The 13,486-nt window shown below is 39.4% G+C and overlaps 1 protein-coding gene across 11 annotated transcripts in view; it reads right to left on the bottom strand.

The window, feature by feature from the left end:
• Positions 1-13,486, bottom strand: part of LOC139755988 (uncharacterized) — a 540,334-nt gene that overhangs the window by 510,735 nt on the left and 16,113 nt on the right. For all 11 annotated transcript variants that reach the window (XR_011714233.1, XM_071674896.1, XM_071674892.1 and 8 more), the window contains exons 2-3: positions 4,425-4,527; positions 1,774-2,448 (exon numbers count right to left, since the gene is read on the bottom strand). Coding sequence is in view for 10 of the 11 variants with exons in the window: in XM_071674896.1 (XP_071530997.1) it covers positions 1,774-2,448; positions 4,425-4,505 (756 nt within the window). In the remaining variant the exon portion in view is untranslated. The remainder of the gene's footprint in view (positions 1-1,773; positions 2,449-4,424; positions 4,528-13,486) is intronic.

Genomic DNA, 13,486 nt, shown 5'->3' with positions numbered 1-13,486 from the left:
ACACTAGTTACCCTCAAACCAGAGGATGCAAATAGGTCCATCAGTCGAATACATTACCCTGTAATGTCACCCGACTTGGATTCCTATATTTCTTAGGAAAGTACCTGTTTTGATATACCCATAATGAGAGCTGCCCAAGAGGTGCTAGCAAATGAAATTAGATGTATGTGAAGACTTGAGTACCAAATTTCATTCTTTTAGGTAATGAATGAGATTATATGCCAAAAACATGAAAAGGGCAGCAAAGTTGAGCGTTCATCCCTATATATATGAATAACAATTTGCTACACACGATATTTATAAAGAATGGAAGTCCATGAATTTGTATCCTCCTTATCACTTGCATTATAGCTAGCAGAAAGGGGATTTTTTTCTTTCAATATTAGTCTGAATTCAGATTCCCACCTTTCTTGTGATTTTTGCACTCCTTCCAAGTTACTGTGAATTATTGGAAGTACTAATAATTTTCAGAAAATCTTATTTGTGTGGTGTTATTTCTTTCAACCACAAGGAATGATTCTGCTAAACTATGTATTTTAATACTAGGGTATTTCTTCCCCATCAATCAGGCACATAAACCGCAGCACAATACCTTCTATGGGCTATATATAGTCTGCTAAATTTGCATTCTTTCAATCATCAGAAGTCTGAATTACAAACATTTCTTACTACAGGATATATGCTATTTACACCTGTTTATAGTATGTAGCATTTATGGATCTGGAGAAGGCATATGACAGGGTTGATATAAATGCTTTGTGGCAGGTCTTTAGAGTATATGGTGTGGGAGGCAAGTTGCTAGAAGCAGTGAAAAGTTTTTACCAAGGATGTAAGGTAAGAGAGGAAAGTGATTGCTTCCCAGTGAATGTTGTTCTGTGGCAGGGATGTGTGATGTCCCCATGGTTGTTTAATCTGTATATGGATGGGGTAAGTAGAGAGATGAATGCAAGAGTTTTGGAGCAAGACTGAGTATGCAGTTTGTTGGGATGGGAAGGCTTGGGAAGTGAGTTAGTTGTTGTTCGTCGATGACACAGCTCTAGTGGCTGATTCGGGAGAGAAACTGCAGAAGTTGGTGACTAGTTTGTATAAGTGTGTGAAAGGAGAAAGTTGAAAGCAAATGTGAATAAGAGCAAGGTTATTAGTTTCAGTAGGGCTGAGGGACAAGTAAGTTGCATAGTGCAGATATAAAATTTTGATGATGCCATGGAAAACCATGGATACTTGAAACTTGATGCAGTGGTTGGTAAGATAGCATACATTAGTCAAGGCATGTATGCTCAAAACCCTTGTAGGAAAGGGAGCTCTGCAGGCTGCTGTTAATCATAAAACAATGAATGATGCAATGTTCTGGTTTAAGGATGAAAAATTATACTCTGAAAAAATACCTTTCCCTTTTCTCTCTATAGGATATCACATTTCTTTTCCAATATCTACATCATGTTAGAGAATGCATACTCTTCATTTATTGGCTTCAATTCCACATGACTATGACTATAAGCTGATGATTTAATGCAGTGGCTGACTCCCAATAAAAATTCTGTCAGCTGGCTTGGCCACCACATGCAAGAAGCAAGTACTACTTCCTTGGTTAAAAATAACAAGAGTAAATCAAAGACCTTAGGACTGCCTAAACTGAGGTACATGGCAGTAGACTTAGGGAAAAACAAGAAGAGGGTGAGCTGGGTAAAAGTATGGGGATTAGAAACAGATGAAGGCACTAATACTGGATTCCTTCACTCAAGCTTTACAAGGAACTACAGCTTATATACAAACCTGAACTTTGGTAGAGAGAGATTCCCGAGTGGCAGACTGATAGTCTGTTCTCTCCTCTGACTCTGTTTCACTCCTTTGTCTGGTATCATGCCCTTCAGTCCATGCACTCTGATCTTCTTCCAAATGTTCACCATCCACTGATTGTGAAGTGCCTTTAGATGAAGAATTATTAGCTGACTGTGGATCTTCATGAGATGATGTTTCACTTTCCATTTTTCTTCGTCGCTTTGGATGAGGACTTAGTCTGTCATCATTAGAAATGTGTGATTGTTTTGTCTTTTGATATGGGCTACTTCTCTCACTATTAGAGCCATGGGAATGTCTACTTCTTACATGTGGACTAGATCTATCATCACTAAGTCGCTGGTTATATGATGCTGTTTTACTGCTATTGGGTGGTTCATCTGGTACTGCCAAACCCTTAATTTCAAGTAACTCTGCCACTTTAATCAGTCGGGACAAGTCAGTCTGTGCAACACTCACAACACCAGCATACATGTAACTAAGAAGGGCCTCCAGTTCATCACACTGGACATCCCTTAATACAATCACTGGATGCTTGCAGGGTGTGTGTTCAAACACATTCTCAAAATATTCACTACATGTTGATAACACTAACTTATGAACTGGATAAAACTTGCCTTCACAAGCCAAAGTCACATCTGTGTACCTCTCCTGTTAGGAAGAAAGAAATAAAACTTTATGAGACCCTCATAAATATCTAGAATAACCTGAGGTTGCTGAAACAGTGACCTCTAATGCTTCTAGTCAAACTTATAAACACACACATCTTTAGATCTTCCAATTTCTATTTATAAATCAGGTACATACTTAAAGAAAAACTATAAGTTCAGTAAACTGATATGAGTAATATCAATATATACTGAAACTTTAATTCTATTTCTCTAACCTCCTGTACTTACATGTTACAGTGGAGTCACAATAATTCACAAAATTCAAATTCACATTTACAAATTCATGGGTACAGCTATTATACCTTTTATCTATATCTAATGGTAAAATTTTCATAATCTGAAGCTAAGTGTCGGCAATCACAGCACATGAATCTCTAGGTCAGTGCACTTGGAGGGTAATTCCTGCTCATGCCATGAGAAAACTTTCACACTAACTTCATCTCATGGTTTACACCTGATATTTTCCATTGTCAAATTCATAGGAATTTGATAATGCAACTCTGTTTGGCATTGAAAAATATGGTTTGGTATTGATGATATGCTTTAAGAAAGACAAAATGTTTGATAAGTTCTCTGCTGAAAAGTAAGATTATATACCTGAAGGGAAAAAGGACTAAACTACCAGTAGTTCTGTGTTTAAAGATTCATTATGTGCCATAAGTTGAACTGTCATTCGCTTTTTCCTTTATTGTGTTAATTTACAGTATTTGTTGATGTAAGCCTGTACATTTAGTGCTCATTAAAGCAGTTTTAGAACAGATTATGCTTATTTTTTGGCCTGTGGAATCTAACTAATTAGTTCCATTTAAATCAACTGCAATGTGCAATCCGATCATTAGGCCTCTGCAAATTATTACAACTTCTTTGTATTTCTTACTTATAGACTCTAACAAGATTCATTGCTAAAGATACCCATACACACTTTTTTTTTTTTTTTTTTCATACTATTCGCTATTTCCCGCGATAGCGAGGTAGCGTTAAGAACAGAGGACTGGGCCTTTGAGGGAATATCCTCACCTGGACCTCTTCTCTGTTCCTTCTTTTATACACTTGTACATATTCATATTTGCTTGCTTTCATCCATTCCAGGCACTACCCTGCACTGCTACACCCTGCTTCAGAGAGGTAGCGCCAAAAAAACAGACAAAAAAAGGCCACATTCATTCACACTCAATCTCTAGCTGTCATGTGTAATGCACCGGAACCACAGCTTCCTTTCCACATCTGGGCCTCACAGACCTTTTCATGGTTTACCCCAGACGTTTCACATGCCCTGGTTCAGTCCACTGACAGCCCATCAACCCCAGAATACCATACTATTCCAATTCACTCTATTCCTTGCATGCCTCTCACCCTCCTGTATGTTCAGGCTCCAATCGCTCTAAATCTTTTTCAATCCATCCTTACACCTCCAATTTGGTCTCCTGCTTCTCCTTGTTCCTTCCACCTCTGACATATATATCCTCTTTATCAATCTTTCCTCATTCATTCTCTCCATATGTCCAAACCATTTCTGCTCTCTCAACTACACTCTTACCCTTTCATTACTTACTTGATCAAACCTCCTAACACCACATACTGCCGTAATCAATTCTTGGTTCATCTGTGACTGATTTCAACCAGGTGACAAGTTTTCTTTTAAATTTTTCTGTAGTTATTCTACACATTTCTGATTTCTCCTTGCCATACACTATATGACCGTTCTAGATACCTGGTTAGGCAGTATATATTTTTGTCCAATCTATTTACAATACGCTCCATGGCAGTTAGTTACACAGATATGAATATTCAGCTTGTAAGTCTGCCTACAACATCCTTATATCATCTGAGTTTCTGGCAAGATGTTCTAATTATCTGTATTAAGTCTCCTGAGAAAGGTGTGGAAATATACTGAAGGTATGTGATATAAACATAAGTAAATAAAAAAAATTGAATAATGCATCCATGTTACTTTACCTTAGCTCTGAGTGAGGCCAGAGTATGGCAGAAAGTAGTACTATGATTATTCCAGGATAATGATAACATTCCATCTGTCATCTTGGACTCTTGTTCACACCCCCTGAAAAAGAGTCACATTTGATACAAACCATCCTTGTCACCAGTGGGAAGGGTCTCAATACAGTGACTTTATGAACTAGTTAATTCAATTAATTCAAAACATTATGAGACTACAACTCACAAAAACAATATCTTGGAAATAGTAATCAGTACAGTAATACTCTACCTTTCAGCACAAGTATCATTTACAACTTTCATTGTTTTATTGCTGCAAAATGGTTCAGTATGTTCAATAAGATAGAACAGCTTGCTATTCAAGTTCCATAACTGTGAAATATATTGTCTGCAAATCCCACGAACTGCTCTAGAGATTTTATGGGGTCTAGACAATCACCTACGAAGTGTAAATACAGAAGAATATAAAGGAATTCAAACAGAAACAGACCACTAGGTCCCATCAAGGACGTTTGTGATATAGGAAGAGATATGAAAATCATAGATCTATGTAGAAAAAGTAAAAAGACACATAATTGCAATACAAAAATACAGTAAACTTTTCATTTAGCAAATAGTTTCTGCCATGAATTTGAAACAAAATATTGCATCTATTCTGAAACATATCTATGATACTACTTTCAAACACTATATTTGGTAAATCACTTCATATATCAACACTCTTGTGGAAGAAAAAATACTTTGCATCATTTGAGGTAAAACATTTGCCCAAAATTTTATAGCCATAATTACAAGTGAAATCAGACAAATCTATCATTAAGTAGTTCATTAGATCAAGATACTTGAAGCCTTGCAAAATTATGAATGTCTGCATCAGTTCATCTCTTAACCTTCTTTTTAAACTAATTAGATTCAAGTCATTTACTGGGCTCACAAAGGATTTGTTTCTCAGTCCAGGAATCACCTTGGTAGCTCGCCCTTGTACTCTGTCCTTTCTATTTATGTCTCTTTTCAAGAAGGGTAACCAAAATTAAAGGCAAGATTCAAGATGGGGATGCATCAGTGACTTATAGAGAAAAAGAATAATTTTCCAGGACTTAAATTCAATAGTCCTAATACTTTTTTTTTTTTTTTGCTATGTCGCTGTCTCCCGCGTTTGCGAAGTAGCGCAAGGAAACAGACGAAAGAAATGGCCCAACCCACCCCCATACACATGTATATACATACACGTCCACACACGCAAATATACATACCTATACATCTCAATGTACACATATATATACACACACAGACACATACATATATACCCATGCACACAATTCACACTGTCTGCCTTTATTCATTCCCATCGCCACCTAGCCACACATGGAATACCATCCCCCTCCCCCCTCATGTGTGCAAGGTAGCGCTAGGAAAAGACAACAAAGGCCCCATTCGTTCACACTCAGTCTCTAGCTGTCATGCAATAATGCCCGAAACCACAGCTCCCTTTCCACATCCAGGCCCCACAAAACTTTCCATGGTTTACCCCAGACGCTTCACATGCCCTGATTCAATCCACTGACAGCACGTCAACCCCAGTGTACCACATCAATCCAATTCACTCTATTCCTTGCCCGCCTTTCACCCTTCTGCATGTTCAGGCCCCGATCACTCAAAATCTTTTTCACTCCATCTTTTCACCTCCAATTTGGTCTCCCACTTCTCCTCGTTCCCTCCACCTCCGACACATATATCCTCTTGGTCAATCTTTTCTCACTCATTCTCTCCATGTGCCCAAACCATTTCAAAACACCCTCTTCTGCTCTCTCAACCACGCTCTGTTTATTTCCACACATCTCTCTTACCCTTACATTACTTACTCGATCAAACCACCTCACACCACACATTGTCCTCAAACATCTCATTTCCAGCACATCCACCCTCCTGTGCACAACTCTATCCATAGCCCACACCTCGCAACCATACAACATTGTTGGAACCACTATTCCTTCAAACATACCCATTTTTGCTTTCCGAGATAATGTTCTCGACTTCCACACATTCTTCAAGGCTCCCAGGATTTTCGCCCCCTCCCCCACCCTATGATTTACTTCCGCTTCCATGGTTCCATCTGCTGCCAGATCCACTCCCAGATACCTAAAACACTTTACTTCCTCCAGTTTTTTTCCATTCAAACTTACCTCCCAATTGACTTGACCCTCAACCCTACTGTACCTAATAACCTTGCTCTTATTCACACTTACTCTTAACTTTCTTCTTTCACACACTTTACCAAACTCAGTCACCAGCTTCTGCAGTTTCTCACATGAATCAGCCACCAGCGCTGTATCATCAGCGAACAACAACTGACTCACTTCCCAAGCTCTCTCATTCACAACAGACTTCATACTTGCCCCTCTTTCCAAAACTCTTGCATTCACCTCCCTAACAACCCCATCCATAAACAAATTAAACAACCATGGAGACATCACACACCCCTGCTGCAAACCTACATTCACTGAGAACCAATCACTTTCCTCTCTTCCTACACGTAAACATGCCTTACATCCTCGATAAAAACTTTTCACTGCTTCTAACAACTTGCCTCCCACACCATATATTCTTAATACCTTCCACAGACCATCTCTATCAACTCTATCATATGCCTTCTCCAGATCCATAAATGCTACATACAAATCCAATTGCTTTTCTAAGTATTTCTCACATACATTCTTCAAAGCAAACACCTGATCCACATATCCTCTACCACTCCTGAAAACCACACTGCTCTTCCCCAATCTGATGCTCTGTACATGCCTTCACCCTCTCAATCAATACCCTCCCATATAATTTACCAGGAATATTCAACAAACTTTTTATCATTATTATTATACTTTGTCGCTGTCTCCCGCGTTTGCGAGGTAGCGCAAGGAAACAGACGAAAGAAATGGCCCAACCCCCCCCATACACATGTATATACATACGTCCACACACGCAAATATACATACCTACACAGCTTTCCATGGTTTACCCCAGACGCTTCACATGCCTTGATTCAATCCACTGACAGCACGTCAACCCCGGTATACCACATCGCTCCAATTCACTCTATTCCTTGCCCTCCTTTCACCCTCCTGCATGTTCACGCCCCGATCACACAAAATCTTTTTCACTCCATCTTTCCACCTCCAATTTGGTCTCCCTCTTCTCCTCGTTCCCTCCACCTCCGACACATATATCCTCTTGGTCAATCTTTCCTCACTCATCCTCTCCATGTGCCCAAACCACTTCAAAACACCCTCTTCTGCTCTCTCAACCACACTCTTTTTATTTCCACACATCTCTCTTACCCTTACGTTACTCACTCGATCAAACCACCTCACACCACACATTGTCCTCAAACATCTCATTTCCAGCACATCCATCCTCCTGCGCACAACTCTATCCATAGCCAACGCCTCGCAACCATACAACATTGTTGGAACCACTATTCCTTCAAACATACCCATTTTTGCTTTCCGAGATAATGTTCTCGACTTCCACACATTCTTCAAGGCCCCCAGAATTTTCGCCCCCTCCCCCACCCTATGATCCACTTCCGCTTCCATGGTTCCATCCGCTGCCAGATCCACTCCCAGATATCTAAAACACTTCACTTCCTCCAGTTTTTCTCCATTCAAACTCACCTCCCAATTGACTTGACCCTCAACCCTACTGTACCTAATAACCTTGCTCTTATTCACATTCACTCTTAACTTTCTTCTTCCACACACTTTACCAAACTCAGTCACCAGCTTCTGCAGTTTCTCACATGAATCAGCCACCAGCGCTGTATCATCAGCGAACAACAACTGACTCACTTCCCAAGCTCTCTCATCCCCAACAGACTTCATACTTGCCCCTCTTTCCAAAACTCTTGCATTTACCTCCCTAACAACCCCATCCATAAACAAATCAAACAACCATGGAGACATCACACACCCCTGCCACAAACCTACATTCACTGAGAACCAATCACTTTCCTCTCTTCCTACACGTACACATGCCTTACATCCTTAACAAACTTATACCTCTGTATTTGAGCACTCACTCTTATCCCCTTTGCCTTTGTACAATGGCACTATGCACGCATTTCGCCAATCGTCAAGCACCTCACCATGAGTCATACATACATTAAATAACCTTACCAACCAGTCAACAATACAGTCACCCCCTTTCTTAATAAATTCCACTGCAATACCATCCAAACCTGCTGCCTTGCCGGCTTTCATCTTCCGCAAAGCTTTTACTACCTCTTCTCTGTTTACCAAATCATTTTCCCTAACCCTCTCACTTTGCACACCACCTCGACCAAAACACCCTATATCTGCCACTCTATCATCAAACACATTCAACGAACCTTCAAAATACTCACTCCATCTCCTTCTCACATCACCACTACTTGTTATCACCTCCCCATTAGCGCCCTTCACTGAAGTTCCCATTTGCTCCCTTGTCTTAAGCACTTTATTTACCTCCTTCCAGAACCTCTTTTTATTCTCCCTAAAATTTAATGATACTCTCTCACCCCAACTCTCATTTGCCCTCTTTTTCACCTCTTGCACCTTTCTCTTGACCTCCTGTCTCTTTCTTTTATACATCTCCCACTCAATTTCATTTTTTCCCTGCAAAAATCGTCCAAATGCCTCTCTCTTCTCTTTCACTAATAATCATACTTCTTCATCCCACCACTCACTACCTAATAATAAATCCAAAAATTTTGTTCACCCTTTCAACTGCTTCTGTGCAATGATTACTTGGCTCTCGATCACCAGAGATTACTGCCCCGAAGTCTTTTTCCTCATCTCCCTTTTGCAGTTCAAATACTTTTGGCTTACCACTTGTTATGTCTAACCGTTCTAAAGCTTAACCATTAATCACATGTCTTTGTTTACAGTCAATCTACCAATATCCTAACCAAGGGAGTACAACCCCATCTATATGATGTAACTTACCCACAGTCAGTAACCTCTGGGTATGGAACTTTATAAAATGCTTTTTGAAAATCTAGATAGGTGGGATAACTGTTTACTTTTATTACACTTGTTGATGATATCAATAAAAAATCAAGAACATTGTCAGTCATGAACAATTTCATCAAAAACCATGATGAAAATCTTTTATCAAGTATCAGTCCTCTAAATGGGTGACAGTCTTATCCCAAATGATGGTTTCCAGAAGTTTACCAACAGCAGACGTTAGGCTAACTGGACAATAATTTTTTGGCAGAGTTTTATTACTCTTTTTTGAAAATGGGTGTTATATTAAAAAGCTTCAATTCTTCAGGAACCTTCCCTGTAGCAAGTGACATTGAAAACAGCAGGCAAGGGATTATCTCTTCTCATTTTCTGCCTCTTTTACTGTCCCTGGATAAACTATCTGGGCTTAATGTTTTATCTCCTGTCATTCCATTTAGTGCTAATATAATCTTAACCTCTTATGTCAACACGTCACAAAACTTTTCCTTTCTTAACAATGGAAATGGATTCAGCACATGAGCTGCATCTTCAATTGTAAATACAGATGAGAAAGGAAGTGATTTAAAATGTTTGCCATTCTTTGTTGTCTTGAAGCAAGTCACCATTTTCAACTATTAATGGACTAACTGACTGGGTAACGACTCTATTACTTGTAGGATATCCAGAAAACTTAAGGTTTCATCTGCTACTTTCAGCAATATATGCTTCATACTCATGCTCACTTTGATGCATAAGTCTCTTGGTTTCTGTAAGGAGACTTACAAAATTTACTTTATCAAGTTGGTTATTGGTCTCCTAAATTTCTTATGTGCTGCTTTCTCAGATAACAGACATTTCTTTATATCGTTCCACCCTTTTGGTTTTTCACTGGAAAACGACAAATTACTTATCCACGTATCACCAGCAAAGAATGTGAAATGATGACTTGTGCATGTGTCAATGCTAGACATGAGAATGAAGAACAGAAAGGATGAAGTTCAGTTCCTTAGAGAGAGAGAACTGTTTTACCATGGAGGCACTGGAAATAGCCTGATTTGCAAAGTGTTGCAATTTGCTGGTAAAAATTGTTTATCCATCATCCAGTCTTTCTAGTTACCCTCAATTTAACACATTTTATGTGATATGACACTATGCTTACATTTTATGTGGTATGACACTATGCCTACATTTTATGTGATTTGACACTATGCTTACATTTTTCCTGCTTGTGTACATCAGGCCAACATTTTGTTTGTTCTCCAGTAACTCAGCAGTTTTGTCAGAGGTCAAGCAACAGAGAAGCAGAACTTCCAGCCCTGCAACTTGTCCTGGGTTGTGTAGATCATTTAATTCCATAATGGTTGTAAACTTATATCTTGGGACTCTCAAAATGTTTTAATATTGTGCAATATAAGTACTATCAAGAAGAGTGAATGTGTGTAAATACCTATTCATGCAGTACGGAGACATAGTTCTACACTCATGGGGCCCTCATCTCCAAACTTTCTATCCTAACACGTAGGCTTTAAAACCAGCATTCATTGCTTCATTGGTTAGTATATTCCATCACCCTACCATTAAATCAGTAATTCTTAAAATCCTGTAAAATAACCTTTTTTTATGGCCTCTAGTGCTGCATTTCTTGAAGAGCTGTTCCTGGTCATTCTCATCCAGCTGATTTAGAATCTTAAAGGCTGTCATCAGATCAACCCCCTCTCATCTCTACTCCATGGTGGATAGCTTTGTTTCCCTCAGCCTCTCATTGTAGCTCAATTCTCCTAAATCAAGGACCATTTTAGCTGCATTTCTCTGTACCCACTCAATCAGATCTTTGTGCTTCTTTGGTCATGGTGACAACACTCGAGGCATACTACAATTTTGATCAATTATTTTACAAGCATGTCCTTGTCCATATAATTGAATGTGATTCTTATATTTGTCAGCAGACAGTTTGCATCTTTCATAATTCTCCTAATGAGTAGCTCAGGCAATAAACTAGGCACAAGGTTTACCTGCAAATCTGTTTTATATGCAGAATTCTGTAATTCATTTCCTGCTATGTTGTACTCATCCTGAGGCCTTTAATTCCCATCACCACCACCTTGTACTTACTTGGATGCAGAGGTGGAAACAAAGCAGTCTCAAAACCTATTGACTGATATCATTAACACAATATAAAAATCTTTAAAAGTGTCCAAAGAGGCAAATTGACTGAAGCTATGGAGCCAAACAATTTATGTAAACTAGGATGACATAGTTTTAGAGCAGTATATCTTCCCTCTTTAAGTTTCTTGACCAATATGAAAGGATTATTGAAGCTTTGAAAAACTGACAAAATGCTTACATGATTTACACACGCTATGCAAAAGCCCTGACAAATGTGACTGTGGTGACATAGCACACAAAATAAGAAAGATGAAAATACCCAGAAAAATTGGGTGATGAATATATATTTCTTCAAAAACAGATTACAACATAGTTGTGCACCATGCCATCCCCAGTGCCTCCAGACTAAAAAGCTCAGTCCCAAATAAAACTACTTGCATCTCTCCTAGTGCTCATTATCATATCTGACGATGACACATGCATGAGCAACACCTTCATATCATCTTTTGAGATAATACAAGAATAAGTTTGAAAATCACATCAATAAAGAAAGTTGAAAGGCTAAAAACAGACATAAATGAAAAAGAAAGCTGAAAGGCCAAAAACAGACATAAATAAAAAAGAAAGCTAAAAGGCTAAAAACAGACAAAAATGAAGTCTTTTACTGGGGAACTGAAAACAACAAACTTTTCAATGGGATAAGTTTGAACTCCTCTGGTATGGAAAAAATAAGGAAATCAAAAACATTACAAATACCATAAAGACAATTATTATTTATTTTTTTTATTATACTTTGTCGCTGTCTCCCGCGTTTGCGAGGTAGCGCAAGGAAACAGACGAAAGAAATGGCCCAACCCCCCCCCATACACATGTATATACATACGTCCACACACGCAAATATACATACCTACACAGCTTTCCATGGTTTATCCCAGACGCTTCACATGCCTTGATTCAATCCACTGACAGCACGTCAACCCCGGTATACCACATCGCTCCAATTCACTCTATTCCTTGCCCTCCTTTCACCCTCCTGCATGTTCACGCCCCGATCACACAAAATCTTTTTCACTCCATCTTTCCACCTCCAATTTGGTCTCCCTCTTCTCCTCGTTCCCTCCACCTCCGACACATATATCCTCTTGGTCAATCTTTCCTCACTCATTCTCTCCATGTGCCCAAACCACTTCAAAACACCCTCTTCTGCTCTCTCAACCACGCTCTTTTTATTTCCACACATCTCTCTTACCCTTACGTTACTCACTCGATCAAACCACCTCACACCACACATTGTCCTCAAACATCTCATTTCCAGCACATCCATCCTCCTGCGCACAACTCTATCCATAGCCCACGCCTCGCAACCATACAACATTGTTGGAACCACTATACCTTCAAACATACCCATTTTTGCTTTCCGAGATAATGTTCTCTGACTTCCACACATTCTTCAAGGCCCCCAGAATTTTCGCCCCCTCCCCCACCCTATGACCCACTTCCGCTTCCATGGTTCCATCCGCTGCCAGATCCACTCCCAGATATCTAAAACACTTCACTTCCTCCAGTTTTTCTCCATTCAAACTCACCTCCCAATTGACTTGACCCTCAACCCTACTGTACCTAATAACCTTGCTCTTATTCACATTTACTCTTAACTTTCTTCTTCCACACACTTTACCAAACTCAGTCACCAGCTTTTGCAGTTTCTCACATGAATCAGCCACCAGCGCTGTATCATCAGCGAACAACAACTGACTCACTTCCCAAGCTCTCTCATCCCCAACAGACTTCATACTTGCCCCTCTTTCCAAAACTCTTGCATTTACCTCCCTAACAACCCCATCCATAAACAAATTAAACAACCATGGAGACATCACACACCCCTGCCGCAAACCTACATTCACTGAGAACCAATCACTTTCCTCTCTTCCTACACGTACACATGCCTTACATCCTCGATAAAAACTTTTCACTGCTTCT

Source organism: Panulirus ornatus, chromosome 20, assembly GCF_036320965.1.
Source record: "Panulirus ornatus isolate Po-2019 chromosome 20, ASM3632096v1, whole genome shotgun sequence".
NCBI classification, from domain to species: Eukaryota; Metazoa; Arthropoda; class Malacostraca; order Decapoda; family Palinuridae; genus Panulirus; species Panulirus ornatus.
This window is presented reverse-complemented; position numbering and strand designations above follow the sequence as displayed.